This window comes from Psammomys obesus, unplaced genomic scaffold (assembly GCF_907164565.1).
Source record: "Psammomys obesus unplaced genomic scaffold, mPsaObe1.curated_primary_1811, whole genome shotgun sequence".
Taxonomy (NCBI): domain Eukaryota; kingdom Metazoa; phylum Chordata; class Mammalia; order Rodentia; family Muridae; genus Psammomys; species Psammomys obesus.
The window spans coordinates 1-14,972 of record NW_026589048.1 but is presented as its reverse complement, the minus strand read 5'-3'; the positions used below and the strand labels follow the sequence as shown (position 1 = coordinate 14,972).

The 14,972-nt window shown below is 41.9% G+C and overlaps 1 protein-coding gene and 1 pseudogene across 1 annotated transcript; both read left to right on the top strand.

Annotated features, from left to right (window-relative positions):
- Positions 1 to 3,474: 3,474 nt before the first annotated feature.
- LOC129674809 (speckle-type POZ protein-like) lies at positions 3,475 to 4,554 on the top strand (annotated as a pseudogene).
- Positions 4,555 to 9,962: 5,408 nt separating this feature from the next.
- LOC129674807 (speckle-type POZ protein-like) lies at positions 9,963 to 11,135 on the top strand. Its single transcript, XM_055604910.1, is given in 1 exon segment — positions 9,963 to 11,135. A coding segment is annotated over 1 exon segment (1,167 nt). The 5' UTR covers positions 9,963 to 9,968.
- Positions 11,136 to 14,972: the final 3,837 nt, after the last annotated feature.

Genomic DNA, 14,972 nt, shown 5'->3' with positions numbered 1-14,972 from the left:
GGCAGAGAAGCACTTAAAGAAATGCTCAACCTCATTAGCCATTAGGGAAATGCAAATCAAAACAACCCTGAGATTTCACCTTACACCCATGGGAATGGCCAAGATCAAAAACTCAAGTGACAACACATGCTAGAGAGGTTGTGGAGAAAGGGGAACCATTCTCCACTGCTAGTGGGAATGTAAACTTGTACAGCCACTCTGGAAATCAATCTGGCACTTTCTCAGACAACTAGGAATAGCGCTTCCTCAAGATCCAGCCATACCACTCTTAGGCATATATCCAAAAGAGGTTCAAGTACACAAAAAGGACATTTGCTCAACCATGTTTGTAACAGCTTTATTTGTAATAGCCAGAAGCTGGAAACAGCCCAGATGCCCCTCAACTGAAGAATGGATGCAGAAACTGTGGTACATCTATACAATGGAGTATTACTCAGCAATGAAAAATAAGGAAATCATGAAATTTGCAGGTAAATGGTGGGACCTGGATGTATCATCCTGAGTGAGTTGTCCCAGAAACAAAAAAGACACACACGGTATATACTCACTCATATAAACATACAACATAGAATAAACCCACTAAAATCTGTACATCTAAACAAACTAAGCAAAATAGAGGACCCTAACTAAAATGTTCAATCCCCATCCTGAAAGGCAAAGAGGATGGACATCAGAAGTAAAAGAAAACAGGAAACAACCTAGTAATCTGCTACAGAGGGAAACAAGCCAGAAGGAAACAATAAACAACCTCTGAACCTGCCAAAGAGGGCCTCTGAAAGCCTCTGCAGTGCAGACTGTCAAAGCAGATGCTGAGCCTGATGGCCAACCGATGGGCAGAGTGAATGGAATTTTATGTAAGAAGTGGGAAATAGTAAGAGCTGGAGAGGACAGGAACTCCACAAGGAGAGCAACAGAACAAGATAATTTGAACACAGGGAACTTCCCAGAGACTCATACTCCAACCAAGGACTATCCGTGGAGATAACCTAGAACCCTGACAAAGCAGCCATTTCTGATGAGAACTGATAGAGTAAGATCAGAAAGAAGGAGAGGAGGACCTCCCCTATCAGTGGACTTGGGGAGGGGCATGCATGCAGAAAGGGGGGGAGGGTGGGATCGGGAGGGGAGGAGGGAGGGGCTTATGGGGGGATACAAAATGAATAAAGTCTAAAAATAAAAAAAATAAAAAAAAATTTAATTCAAATACTACTTGGTTCTCCCTTGTATGAATTTGGAAATTTGTATCTCTTTGAATATCTAAATTTCATGAGGTCCCATTTATTGATTGTTGTTATTAGTCAGAGAAGTTAGGCCTGATAACTAGCTCCACCTATATTGTGTGTGTGTTTTTGTTGACACTTAGGTCAATGGCTGAAAGTTTGGACTAACATATCCAAATTCTGAAGAGTGGAAAAATATAGTGACTCTCATTTCATATGTGTTGTATCAGTCTGGGTGCTGTAGAGTAACACAATGCACAGGATGAACTGCTATATATATGCAAAATTGGTACTATGACAATGACTTACAAACTGCACTCTAGCTAATCCCACAATAGTTAAAGCCAGTACTTACTTAATCCACAAGGCTAGAAGTCTCAGGTGGTCTCCAGTATATGCTGGACTTCTGAACAAGTAGGCTCTAATGCCAGTAGTGATCCACTTGCTATTGAGTTGAGGGCAAGCTGGCAAAGAATTGAGGTTTCATTCTTTCATGGGCTTATATAGGCTTCCTACTGAAGGCGTGGCCCAATCAGATGGGTGTCTTCTAGCCAGAAAACCTGGATTAAAGGTGTGTGTGTTTGCCTACCTCCAAAATCTGTATTTGATCTGGGTCTGCCTACTTCATGTCAAGCAAAAAGCTTCTAATAGCTGTGCCCTCCCAGTTTGAATTTTACTTAGTTCCAGAAGCTGTCCTTTGGGAAGATCCACATTACAAGTGTATTGTGCTTACTATGGTCCATTGTCCTTAAAAAAGGAGAAGTCAGTCTCTATCCAGATATTGTTTACTCTTGTGATGGTGTTACACTCATCCCTGCCAGAGACATAATCAGAGAAAGGGTGTTTTCTCTACTTTGTTAAGGGTCTGAGTGTACACAGCATGGAGGACAGGAGGAAGATCTCATATATGGTGTCCAGGAAGCAGAGCTGGAAAGCTTTGAATATGGGATCATTCTTTCTGCCTTTTATTCCAAACTGACCAGTAGTCTGTGTGATGGCTCCACCCTGTTTATACTTATACTTTTCCCTCAGAGAATCCTCCTTGGAAATACTTTCCCAGTTCTTGAGGGTGTGGTTTATGAATATCCTAATAGATTCTTGATTGAATCTTAGAATTCAGGTACTCAACACCTCATGTTCTGCATCCTCCACTGGCGAAATCTGTCCTCTTTAACCTTAGAACTGTCATGCTTCCTCTGCTGGGCCTTAGGAATGAGAGATTATTCAAGTTTCCAAAGGTGTAGCATGTAGTCAACAGAACCCAAGACTGGGCTTTGTGATGTTTCCCATTCTGTAAAGTGATGTGTAAAATGCTCCTTACACATCTTTTCTCTCCTCAGTTCTTTACATTTTGGAGAGACTCACTAAGCCTAGAAAACACAGAAATAGTTTCTGTGATGCAATCAGCTCAGCAGTTCTGAACCCAGCTCTCCTGTGTGTCTGGCTCCAATGCTGCTCATTCCTCAGTACAGCATAAATCAGTCAATTGGCTCCACAACCAATGATATGATAGTATGCCTGAGTGACCCCAAATACTCTACCAGGGAACTCCTACAGCTGATTAACACCTTCAGCAAAGTGGCAATAATACTAAAAACTGCATGGTACTGGCATAGAAACAGACTGGTGGATCAATGAAATCAAATAGAAGACCCTGACATTAGTCCACACACTTATGGACACCTGATTTTTGACAAAGATGCCATACAATGGAAAAAAGACAGCATCTTCAACAAATGGTGCTGGTTTAACTGGAAGTCTACATGTAGAAAATTCCTTGTTGATTAAGTGAGTACTGGCTTAACTATGATTGGATTAGCTGAACTGGAGCCTGTAAGTCAAGGTCAAAATTCCACTTTCTGCATATATAGAAAAAAGTTCCTTTTGTTCATTACTACTCTAGAGGATCCTGAATAATACAACACATGTAAATGAGAGTCACTAAAATTTTCGACACTTCAGAAGTTGGATATGATAGCATAAACTAGATACCATTGACTGAAAAGTCAAAACACACATTTTAGCAGTGGCTAGTGACTGGTACTAACTTCTCTGACTAATATTCAAATCTAGATGAATATTTTCAGAGAGATACAAATTTCCAAAGTCATAGAAAAGAGAACCTAGGTGTATTTGAAAGTAAATTTTAATAATTATCTATAATTGTGTCCTGCATGGTGAAGAGAAAATAATGCTAGCTCTCTTTTTTTTTCTTTTGATCCAGTTTAATTTGTATAAACTACCTACAGCAGAAATGTCAGAGGACCTGGCAGCTGAGAGCTGGGGCTCCATACAGATCACCATCAAAACATTTTCCTACAAGTGGACCATCAGCAACTTCCATTTTTCTCTGGAGGGATTGAGCGAAGCCATTAGCAGTCCAATTTTCTCATCAGAAGACAATGACCAAACAAAATGGTGTTTGAAATTATAGCAGAATGGGTTTGATGAAGAAAGCAGAGATTACCTTTTAGTTTACCTGGCATTGCTCAGCTGTCCAAAGAACCCCATTTGGGCAAAGTTTCAGTTTTGGATCTTAGATGAAAATGGGGAGAAAAGAAATAATGTGGAGAGCCAAATTGTCAAGAGTTTCCTGCCATACCAATACTGGGGATTCAAAAACTTCATCCCTCAAGATTTCCTCCTGTCCCAGGCCCAATAGCTACTACCTGATGGCAGGCTCACACTCTTTTGCAAGGTGAGTATGGGCCATGATGTCCTCAGCCTGTCTCGACAGACATCTGCAATCAAGATTCCAAGGTGTTCTTTGACAGATGAGGTAGGAGAGCTGTGGGAGAATTCCTTCTTCACAGACTGCTGCCTCTTCATATCTGGTCAGGAATTCTGGGCTCATAAGGCTCATAAGGCAGCTCACTCTCCAGTTTTCAGAGCCATGTATCAACATGACATTGAGGAGAGGCGAAAGAACAGAGTTGAGATCAAGGACCTGGAGCCTCAAGTCTTCAAGGAGATTATGGGCTTCATTTACATGGGGAAGGCACCAAACCTCCACATCATGGCCACTGGTGTGGTGGCATACACTGATAGTTATGGCCTGGAGTGCTTGAAAATCATGTGTGAGGATTTCTTCTGCAGGGACCTCTCAGTGGAGAATGCCGCTCACACTCTCATCCTGGCTGACCTCCACAGTGCAGAGCAGCTGAAAATGCAGGCACTGGATTTCATCACAGTTCATGCTTCTGAGATCTCTGAGACTTCACGGTGGAAGGTCATGGTGAATTTCCATCCCCACTTGCTGGCTGAAGCATTTCATGCCCTGGCTTCTGCACAGAGGCCTTTCCTGGAACCCCCTCTCAAATGCTTGAAGAGATAGATCCTAGCTCCTGCTTCCTTGTGTTCTGCTCCTGTCTTCCTGAAGCAGCAACCAGTGTTACCAGCAACTCCCAGGTAGACTATAGTATTGCTGCAAAGTTTAAAGTGAATCTCAGGAAGGACAGCATTGTGGCTAATGATATTAAACACCTGGGAAGAAGGTGGAATGCTGGTCGGATGGACAGCTCTGGACTCTGGTTTATTCTACCTCATGCCTACTTGTTGCTGTACTGGTTTGATAGTTGTTCCATGACTTGGAAACTGAGATTGAACTTAGTTGCTTGCAACAAACACATCTCAACAGGGATTCTTTTGGGCTGAAATATATCTGTATTGGATTGAGCAGAACCCATGACCAGGAGATAAGAGCAAAGGGGAAAACAAACATGAATCTGTTATGATATGAGAAGGGACAGGCAAAGAAGACTTTTTTTAAGCTCAGTTTGTAAGGAGAAGGGTGATAACTCAGTTGGGAAGAGCAACTGTTGCTCTTGCAGAGAACACCTGGGTGATTTCCAGCAAACACAGAAGAGGTTTCATCCATCTGTACCTGGACATACACCAGCTCTGTGGCACTTTCTTGCCTCCAGCAGCACATACATCTCTGTATACCAACCCTTAGAAATAAAATATAAAACTAATAAAAATGATGAAGTCAGTTGTGAGTTTCTCTGGTTTTTATGTTTAAGGAAGTGAAGTTTAGTGTATCCAGCTCTGCTCAGCTGTGGGTGTTTGTGCAGATTCCTCATTGCCCTCGCCCTATTAAAACACTTTCTCCTCTTTCTTAGTCCCCAGTGTCTACTGTTGCAACTCACTTTTACTTCCTTTATTTCTTACTTACTTACTTAATTAATTGTCTTTGCATCAGGATGTGAACTTACACTAGCTCCTCCAATTTAAGCCTTTACCTCTACTTCCCCCTCTCTTTCTTCCCCACTCACTTTATTCCCAGTAAAGGGTAGACCTCCCATGCATATTAACCAGCCTTGAAATGTGAAGTAGGACTGGGCACATCTCATATTGAGGCTAGTCTAAGCAGTCCAGTTAGAAGAAAGTGATCCAAAGGCAGGCAACAAAGAACCTATACTTTCATTGTTAGGGAATTCCTATGATGACCAAGCTGCCTATCTGCTACATGTGTGTTGGGGGTCTGGGTCCAGCCCATACATGTTTTTTTGCTTGGTGGTACAGTCTCTGTGAGCACCCATATGCCCAGGTTAGTTGATTTCCTAAGCCTTCTTGTGCTGTCCTTCACCCCTTGGCTCCCTCAAACCTTCCTCCCACTCTTCCACAACACTCCTGGATATTGGCCTCTTATTTGCCTGTTGGTCTCTGCATTTGTTTCCATCTCCTACTGGATGCAGCCTTTCAGAAAATATTTATGGTAGGCTTCTGTCTGCAAGCACATCTATGTTTTAATAACAGTATCAGCGGGTGGCTCTCTCTCATGGGATGGGTCTCAAGTTGGTCTGCTCATCAGCTAGGCATTCCCTCAATCTCCACTCCACTTGAATCCCTTCACTTCTTGTTGGTGAGACACATTTTAGATTGCAGCTTTTATGAGTGAGTGGGTGTCTCCCTCCCTCCACTGAGCATTCCCCATGGATACAGCGAGTTTCCATATCCCTAGCTTCAAGGAATCTCAGCTAGGGTTATCCCCCATAGACTCCTGGGAGCCAACCATCTCTCAGAGATGCCCCATCTTAGCAATTTTTCTTCTTCCTCAAGGTCCTTTCTTTTTAGCCCACAACCTGTACCCCCCCACATGATCCCACTATTGTTTCCCTCCCAAACCACTCTCCCACCTACTCTCTCCTTCCACCTCCTTCAGTTTCCATTTTATTTTTGTTCTAAGTGAGATTGAAATATCCTACCTTATATTCCCCAGCCTCAGTTTTTTTTTAATTAACCAAACAATTGGAGAAATATTCTTTTTTTTAATTTTTTATTAATTACACTTTATTCATTTTATATCCTCCCATAAGCCCCTCCCTCCTCCCCTCCCAATTCCACCCTCCCTCCCCTTTCTGCATGCATGCCACTCCCCAAGTCCACTAATAGGGGAGGTTCTCCTCTTCTTTCTGATCTTAGTCTATCAGTTCTCATCAAAAGTGGCTGCATTGTCCTCTACTGTGGCCTGATAAGGCTGCTCCCCCCTCAAGGGGAAGTGATCAATGAGCAGGCCAATCAGATTATGTCAGAGGCAGTCCCTCTTGCCATTAGTATGTAACCCTCGTGGACACTGAACTGACATGGGCTACACCTGTGCAGGGGTTCCAGGTCATCTCCACGAATAGTCCTTGGTTGAAGTATGGGTCTCTGGGAAGTTCCCTTTGTTCAAATTATCTTGTTCTGTTGCTCTCCTTGTGGAGTTCCCATCCCCTCCAGCTCTTACTATTTCCCACTTCTTACATAAAATTCCATTCACTCTGCCCATCAGTTGGCCATCAGGCTCAGCATCTGCTTTGACAGTCTATACTGCAGAGGCTTTCAGAGGCCCTCTGTGGAAGGTTTCAAGGTTGTTTCCTCTTTTCTTCTGGCTTTCAGAGGCCCTTTGTAGCAGGTTCCGAGGTTGTTTCCTATTTTCTTTTTCTTCTGATGTCCATCCTCTTTGCCTTTCAGGATGGGGATTGAACATTTTAGTTAGGGTCCTCTCTTTTGCTTAGTTTGTTTAGATGTACAGATTTTAGTGTGTGTATTCTATATTGTATGTTTATATGAGTGAGTATATACCATGCGTGTCTTTTTGCTTCTGAAAAAACTCACTCAGGATGATCCTTTCCAGGTCCCACCATTTACCTGCAAATTTCATGATTTCCTTATTTTTCATTGCTAAGTAATACTCCATTGTATAGATGTACCACAGTTTCTGCATCCATTCTTCAGTTGAGGGGCATCTGGGTTGTTTCCAGCTTCTGGCTATTACAAATAAAGCTGCTACAAACATGGTTGAGCAAATGTCCTTTTTGTGTACTTGTGCCTCTTTTGGGTATATGCCTAGGAGTGGTATGGCTGGATCTTGAGGTAGCGCTATTCCTAGTTGTCTGAGAAAGTGCCAGATTGATTTCCAGAGTGGTTGTACCAGTTTACATTCCCACCAGCAGTGGAGAAGGGTTCCCCTTTCTCCACAACCTCTCTAGCATGTGTTGTCACTTGAGTTTTTCATCTTGGCCATTCCCGTGGGTGTAAGGTGAAATCTCAGGGTTGTTTTGATTTGCATTTCCCTAATGGCTAATGAGGTTGAGCATTTCTTTAAGTGCTTCTCTGCCATTCGATATTCCTCTACAGAGAATTCTCTCTTTAGCTCTGTTCCTCATTTTTTAAGTGGATTACTTGGTTTATTGCTTTTCAGCTTGTTTAGTTCTTTATATATACTGGATATGAGTCCTCTGTCAGATAAAGGGTTGGTGATGATTCTTTCCCAATCTGTAGGCAGTCGCTTTGTTTTGATGACAGTGTCCTTTGCTTTACAGAAGCTTTTCAATTTCATGAGGTCCCACTTATTGATTGTTGCTCTTAGACCCTGTGCTGTTGGTGTTCTGTTCAGGAAGTTTTCTCCTGTACCAATGAGTTCTAGGGTATTCCCCACTTTTTTTCTAGCCGCTTTAATGTGTCTGGTTTTATGTTGAGGTCTTTGATCCACTTGGACTTCAGTTTTGTGCAGGGTGATAAGTATGGATCTATTTTCATTTTTCTACATGCAGACATCCAGTTGGACCAGCACCATTTGTTGAAGATGCTATCTTTTTTCCATTGTATGGTTTTGGCATCTTTGTCATAAATCAGGTGTCCGTAAGTGTGTGGGTTTATTTCTGGGTCTTCTGTTCGATTCCATTGATCCACCATTCTGTTTCTATGCCAGTACCATGCAGTTTTTATAACTGTTCCTCTATAGTACAGCTTAGGTTTATAGTTCTACACCAGGAGTCATTGTCAAAGTCATGATTAATGTGAAACTCTTGATATAGAATAATTCAGTTCATTATCAACTCTAGCTGATTTATTTGTCTTAATATCAGCTATAATTAAGACCATGCCATGAATGTATATTCACATTTAAATGCATATTAAAAGACAGCAAAATTATACTGGTTATATGAATACAAATTATGTCATGTCTATGTCAGTGAGGTCACAGTTATACTGTTTTCTCTTTGTCCTTAAAGTTTAAATTTTAATAAGGATTTAATATAATTTCTCTATAATTTAGAAAAATGAAGAAAAACTAATGTTTTTGTTTATGTCCATATAGCTTTGCTAATTATTCACAATTTATCTTTATATATGCTAAATTTATTAAATATTAACATTTTGAAAAAAAAAAGAAATATCCTACCTTAGGCCCTCCTTGGCTTCTTTGGGTCTGTGGATTGGAGTATGGTTATCCTCTACCAAATGGCTAATGCCCCCTTATAAGTGAGTACATACCATGAATCCTTCACTTGTGGCAGTTTAACGACTGTAATAAAATACACATGATGTCTCCTCTTGTTAAAAACTTGATTATATCTGGAATTAACTCATACCCAAAACTAGAGCATCAGCCTGTAAGAAAATTTTTGATTAACTTCAAGTTGGTAGATCCACTTTGAATACTGACTTGGAGGTCCAAAGACACATTTGATTCAATCCTGGAAACAAGAAGACACACACCCTTAATCCGGGTCTTGATCATGGGCGACACATCTTTAACTGGGCCACACCTTCTCCTGCAAGCCTAGATGAGGACATGGAAGAATAAAGCTTTGTTCATTCCCCTGCTTGCCCTCATCTTGTTGGCAATCCCAACTCTTCACTGGCATTGCAGCCTCCTTCTTCAGCATTCCAGCATACATTGAACAAGCCAAGACATCTAGCCTACTGGACTGAACAACTCACTGGCTTCTTGGACTTTCTGTGCACAGCCAGCCATCAGTGGATTACCCTGACAGTAGCAGGTAAGTCATTCTCCTTAATCCTTTTTGTAGTATGTATATAAGTATGTATATACATGCATATACACATACATAAATATATACACATTAATTCTGTAGGTACTGTTACTCGACAGGACTCTGGCAAATACAACATGTTTTGAAGGAAGAATGTACTGAACGTCGAAAACACTTCAAAAGTTGTGTATAATAGCCAAAAGTAGTTACCAAATTGACCTAAGATTCTATACAGAGAAGTCATTGGAGTGATGTAAGAATCACTAAGGGATTGGATGGACTGTCTTCTCTGAGACTAATGCTGAAATCTGGGTAGAAAATTACAGAGAGACCCAAGTTTCCAGTCTCAGCAACTAGGGAAGAAAGCAGAGAGCACATTCTAAGATTCTACAGTATCTGTAATTGTGTCCTACATATTAAAAGGAAAACAATCTTGATTCTTTGTTTGGGGCCAAGTTGAAACTTCAAACTGCCTCCAGCAGAAATGTCAGACAACCTGGCTGCTGAGAATTGTTGCTCCACCCAGATCACCGTCCAGACATTTTCCTATAGGTGGATCATCAGCAACTTCTCCTTTTTGCTGGAGAGCATGAGGGAAGCCATTGAAAGTGTGACTTTCTCATCAGGAGCCAATAACAAACTCCAATGGTGTTTGAGAGTACACCCCAGTGGGAGCGATGAAGATAGCAAAGATTACCTGTCAGTTCATCTAGCGTTGCTCCACTGTCCAAAAAGCCCCATTTGGATGAAGTTCCACTTTTGGAGCATAAATGCTAAAGGAGAGACATGCCAAGGACTGTGGAGCCAAATTGTCCTTAGGTTTCTGCCAGGTAGCAACTGGAGATTCAAAAAGTTTATCCTGAGAGATTTCCTGTTGTCCCAGGCAGAACTCCTTCTCCCTGAGGAGCACCTGAATCTCCTGTGCAATGTGTACATGGTTCAAGGCTCTTGCAGCATTCCAGGAGAGAACATGACATCGGCAATCATGGTTCCAACCTGCACTCTGATGGATGAGCTAGGAGAGCTGTGGAAGAATTCCCTCTTCACAGACTGCTGTCTCTTGGTATCTGGTCAGGAATTCTGGGCTCACAAGGCCATCTTAGCAGTTCACTCTCCAGTTTTCAGAGCCATGTTTCAACATGACATGGAAAACAGGGGATAGAACCAAGTTGAGCTCAAGGACCTGGAGCCTCAAGTCTTCAAGGAGATGATGGGCTTCATTTACAAGGGGAAGGTACCAAACCTCCACAACATGGCCACTGGTGTGCTGGCAGCTGCTGACAGGTATGGCCTGAAGCTCTTGAAGGTCATATGTGAGGATGCCCTCTGAAGGGACCTCTCAGTGAAGAATGCTGCTCTCACTCTCATCCTGGCTGACCTCCACAGTGCAGAGCAGCTGAAAATGCAGGCACTGGATTTCATTACAATTCATGCATCTGAGGTCTCTGAAACATCGGGGTGGAAGACTATGGTGGATTTCCATCCCCACTTGCTGGCTGAAGCATTCCATGCCCTGTGTTCTGCACAGAGGCCTTTCCTGGAATCCCCTCTCAAATGCCTGAAGAGAGAGATCCTAGCACCTGCTTCCTTGTCACCTACACCTGTGTTCCTGGAGCAGCAGCCACTGTTGTTACCAGCAACTCCCAGGTAGACTATTTATTGCTGCAGCATTTACAGTGAATCTGGGGAAGGACAGCATTGTGGCTTAAGATTTGAAACAGCTGGAAAACTGTGGAATGCTGGTCGGGTGGACACCTCTGGACTCTGGTTTATTCTATCTCATATCTACTTTGTTTCCCTACTGGTTTGAGAGTTGTCCCATGAGTTGGAAACTGAGATTGAACTTAGTTGCTTGCAACAAACACATCTCAACAGGGGTTCTTTAGGCTGAAACATGTCTGGATTAGATTGATCTGAACCTATGACTGATGGATCAGAACAAAAGAAAAAACATACATGAACCTGTAATGATATGAGAAGGGACAGGCAAAGAAGACTTTTTTTAAATGAGCTTTATCCCTTCTGGCTCCCTCAAACCTGCTCTCTTCTTCCACAAAACTCCTGTAAATAGCCTATTAATTGACTGTAGGTCTCTGTACCTGTTTCCATTTGCTGCTGGATGAAGCCTTTCTGAAGACAGGCTCCTATCTGCAAGCACATCAGAGTTTCATTCACAGTGTCAGTGGGTGGATATCTCATGGGATGGGTCTCAAGTTGGTCTGCACACTGGCTTGCCATTCCCTCAATCTCCACTCCACTTTAAGCCCTACACTTCTTATACAGGAGACACATTTCAAACAGAAGGTTTTGTGAGTGAGTTGGTGTCCCCCTCCCTCCACAGGTCGTTCCACCTGGCTTCAGGAAGTTGTCAGTGAAGACTCCATACACTGCACTACTATATATCTAGTTAGGGTCAACCCTATAGCCTTCTGGTAGCTTCCCCTGTCACAGAGAGGTCTACTGCCCTCACCTATTTTCATCCTATGCACAGGTCCATCCTCTCCCTTCACCCTCATTCCCCACTCTCCCTTTCCCTGATCTCCATTCCTGCTAAATCTCCACACCCCTTTTCACCACTTCCTTCATTCCATCTACTTCAGATGTCTCTTTTTCCCTCTTTGAGTGGGATTCAAGTGTCCTTTTTGGGGTCCTCTTTGGCTTCTTTGGGCTTGTGGATTGTAGCATGGTTATCATATACTCTATGGGTAATAATTATGTTGTTGAATATTAATTTTTTAATATTGGTTTATGTTTTAGCTATACAATAGTTATTCCTAACCAGGCTCTATACCCAAATCACCATACAGAGACTAGGATTTATTTAACTAACCTAGAGCACAATGCTAGGCAATAGTTACTCCATCTTACACCTCCAAACCCACATAGTTTCCTCCCATTCAGATTTGCCACATTATACTTGCTGTTTGTCATACCTTAATTCCGGGTTCATTTCTCCTATGGTTCCAAGTTTTGTCTTTCTGATTTCTCCTCTCAGACTCCTCTCACTTCCTTCTTTCTCCTTCTTCTCAGACCCGGATGATCTACCCTATTCTCTCCATTGCACAGCATTGGAGAGAATTTTATTCCCAATACAGAGAACAAATGGTAGCATATTTACATAAACTTGAACAGGTGATGCTTAGAATAAACATCCCAATGTAATGTTTACATTGAAACCACATGCTGGCATGGAGAAATCTGTGTTATAATGAACAAGGGTAATTGTGTACATTCCACAAGACCATTATACCAACATATATCCTTACAAGTGAGCACAACCATGTGTGTCTTTCTGGGTCTGGGTTACTTCACTCAGGACGAAATTTCCTTGTCAATCATGTTATCTCAAATATCTTATTTTATCTCTCCAGGCCCTTCTTACTTTTGGAGCCTCCAGTGAGAAGTTGGGTCTACCCTTGAATGTGTTACTTGGTCTTTTTTTCCTTGGAGCTTTTCATATTCTTTCTTTTTCTGTATGTCTAGTGTTTTGATTATCATGTGGCAAGGGAACTTTCATTTGTGGTCCAATTAATTTGGTGTTCTGCATGCTTCCTGTATATTTATCTGTATCTCCCTTGGGTTAGGGGACTTTTCTTATATGATTTTGTTTACAATATTTCCTGGGCCTTTGAGCTGGGATTCTCAGCTCCTTCTAGTCCTATCATTTTTAAGTTTGCTCTTTTGATAATGTCCAAGAAATCCTGGATGAATCGAGTCAGGAAATTTCTTTTGGATTTGACATTTTAATTTTCTATTATAATATCTTCAACACCTGAGCTCTCTAGTCCTTATCTTGTATTTTGTTGGTAATGCTTGTGTCTATATTTCCTGTTCACTTACTCAGATTTTCCATTTCCAGAGTTCCTTCAGTTTGTTTTCATTTTATTGCATCTATTATCATCTTCAGTTCTTCAAGTGTTTTATTGAGTTTTTACAACAGTTTGTTTTTGTTGGGTTGTTTTGTTTTTTGGGTTTGGGAGGTTTTTTCTTTTATTTTTGGCTTCATGGCTTTCTTTAAGGGATTTCTTTACCTCCTCTGATTTTTTATTTCTCTTTTTCTTTTCTTTTTTAACTTTTAATTATGTAATTACTTATTTAACTATGTAATTAGTTAACTTTATAATCTCTTTTTGTCCTTTTTATTCTCTACTCCCAGGGACCACTCATATCCCAAGTTTTCCCCTCCACTCCTCATCAGAGAAGAGAATATTTCCCATGAATACCAGCTGACCCTGGCACATCAAGACCCACTAGGACTAAGCACATGGTCTCCTGCTGAGGCCACACAGGCAGCCAGCTATGGGAAAAAGATTCAAAGACAGGTTTCAAGACCAGGAAAAGCACTGTGCTCCAATTGTTAGGGAAAATGAAAAATAAGTTGCACATTTGCTAAATATATGTGTTTGGGAGGGCTAGGTCCAGCCCATGCATGTTCTTTGGTTGATGGCTCATCTCTGTGAACTCTCATGGGCCCTGGTTAGTTTACTCTGTAGGTTTCCTTTTGGTGTTCTTGACCCCTCTGAAACCTTCAATCTTTTCCCAGACTCCATGGGCTATGCCTGTTGTTTGGATGTGGGTCTTTTTATCTGCTTCCATCAGTTCTTGCATGAATCCGCTCAGATGACAGTTATGCTAGACTTCTCTTATATATTTTTAAGCTTTTTTACTTTTTTAAAAATCTTTTCAGTATGATTTTTTTAATCATTACAATTTATTCACTTTGTATCCCATCAGATCATGACCCTTGTACCTTCCCATTCTGGCTCTTTTTCCTTCCCTCCCTCATCTTTTTCCATGCCCCTTCCCCAGTCCACTGACTGTATTCGACCTCCTCCTCTTCCATCTGACTCTAGCCTGTCAGGTCTTATCAGGACTGTCTTTCATAGCCTTCCTCTGTGGCCTGTTCAGGGTGCTCCCCCCTCAGGGGGAGGTGATCAAAGACCAGCCACTGAGATTATGTCAGGGACAGCCCCTGTTCCCCTTACTAGGATGCCCATTTGGAAACTGAGCTGCCAAGGTCTACCACTGTGCAGTGTGTACAGGTTATTTCTGTGAATGGTCCTGAGATAGAGTGTTAGACTAAGTGGAAATTTGTTGTTTCTTGAAGACTGAATTTTGTCATGTGATAATTGGCTGCAAGCTTGGCATATGATATTTTGTTGTATATTGCCCTGTGATCACAAGGGCATGTGATGTTTTTCTGTGAGCTCTCACATGTGAGGAGTATAACTTTGGGTTGCTGAGAATATCCATGGGGGGACTCCTTGGGGAGGAGATATGTAGAGGCCTATGGATAGGGAGTCATCCGTTTTGGACTGAGATTGCTGCACTGATCTTTGGGCTTCTACACATGACTTTGCAGAGGGAAACCTTCTAGAGAACTTCTCAGGGGAATCCAACAGTCTTGTGGCTTTCGCTCACTTCATGTTGTTGCTTGGTATTGGCCCTTGGACTTGACTGCTGCCATCCTGCTGACTGAGTTTGGTAA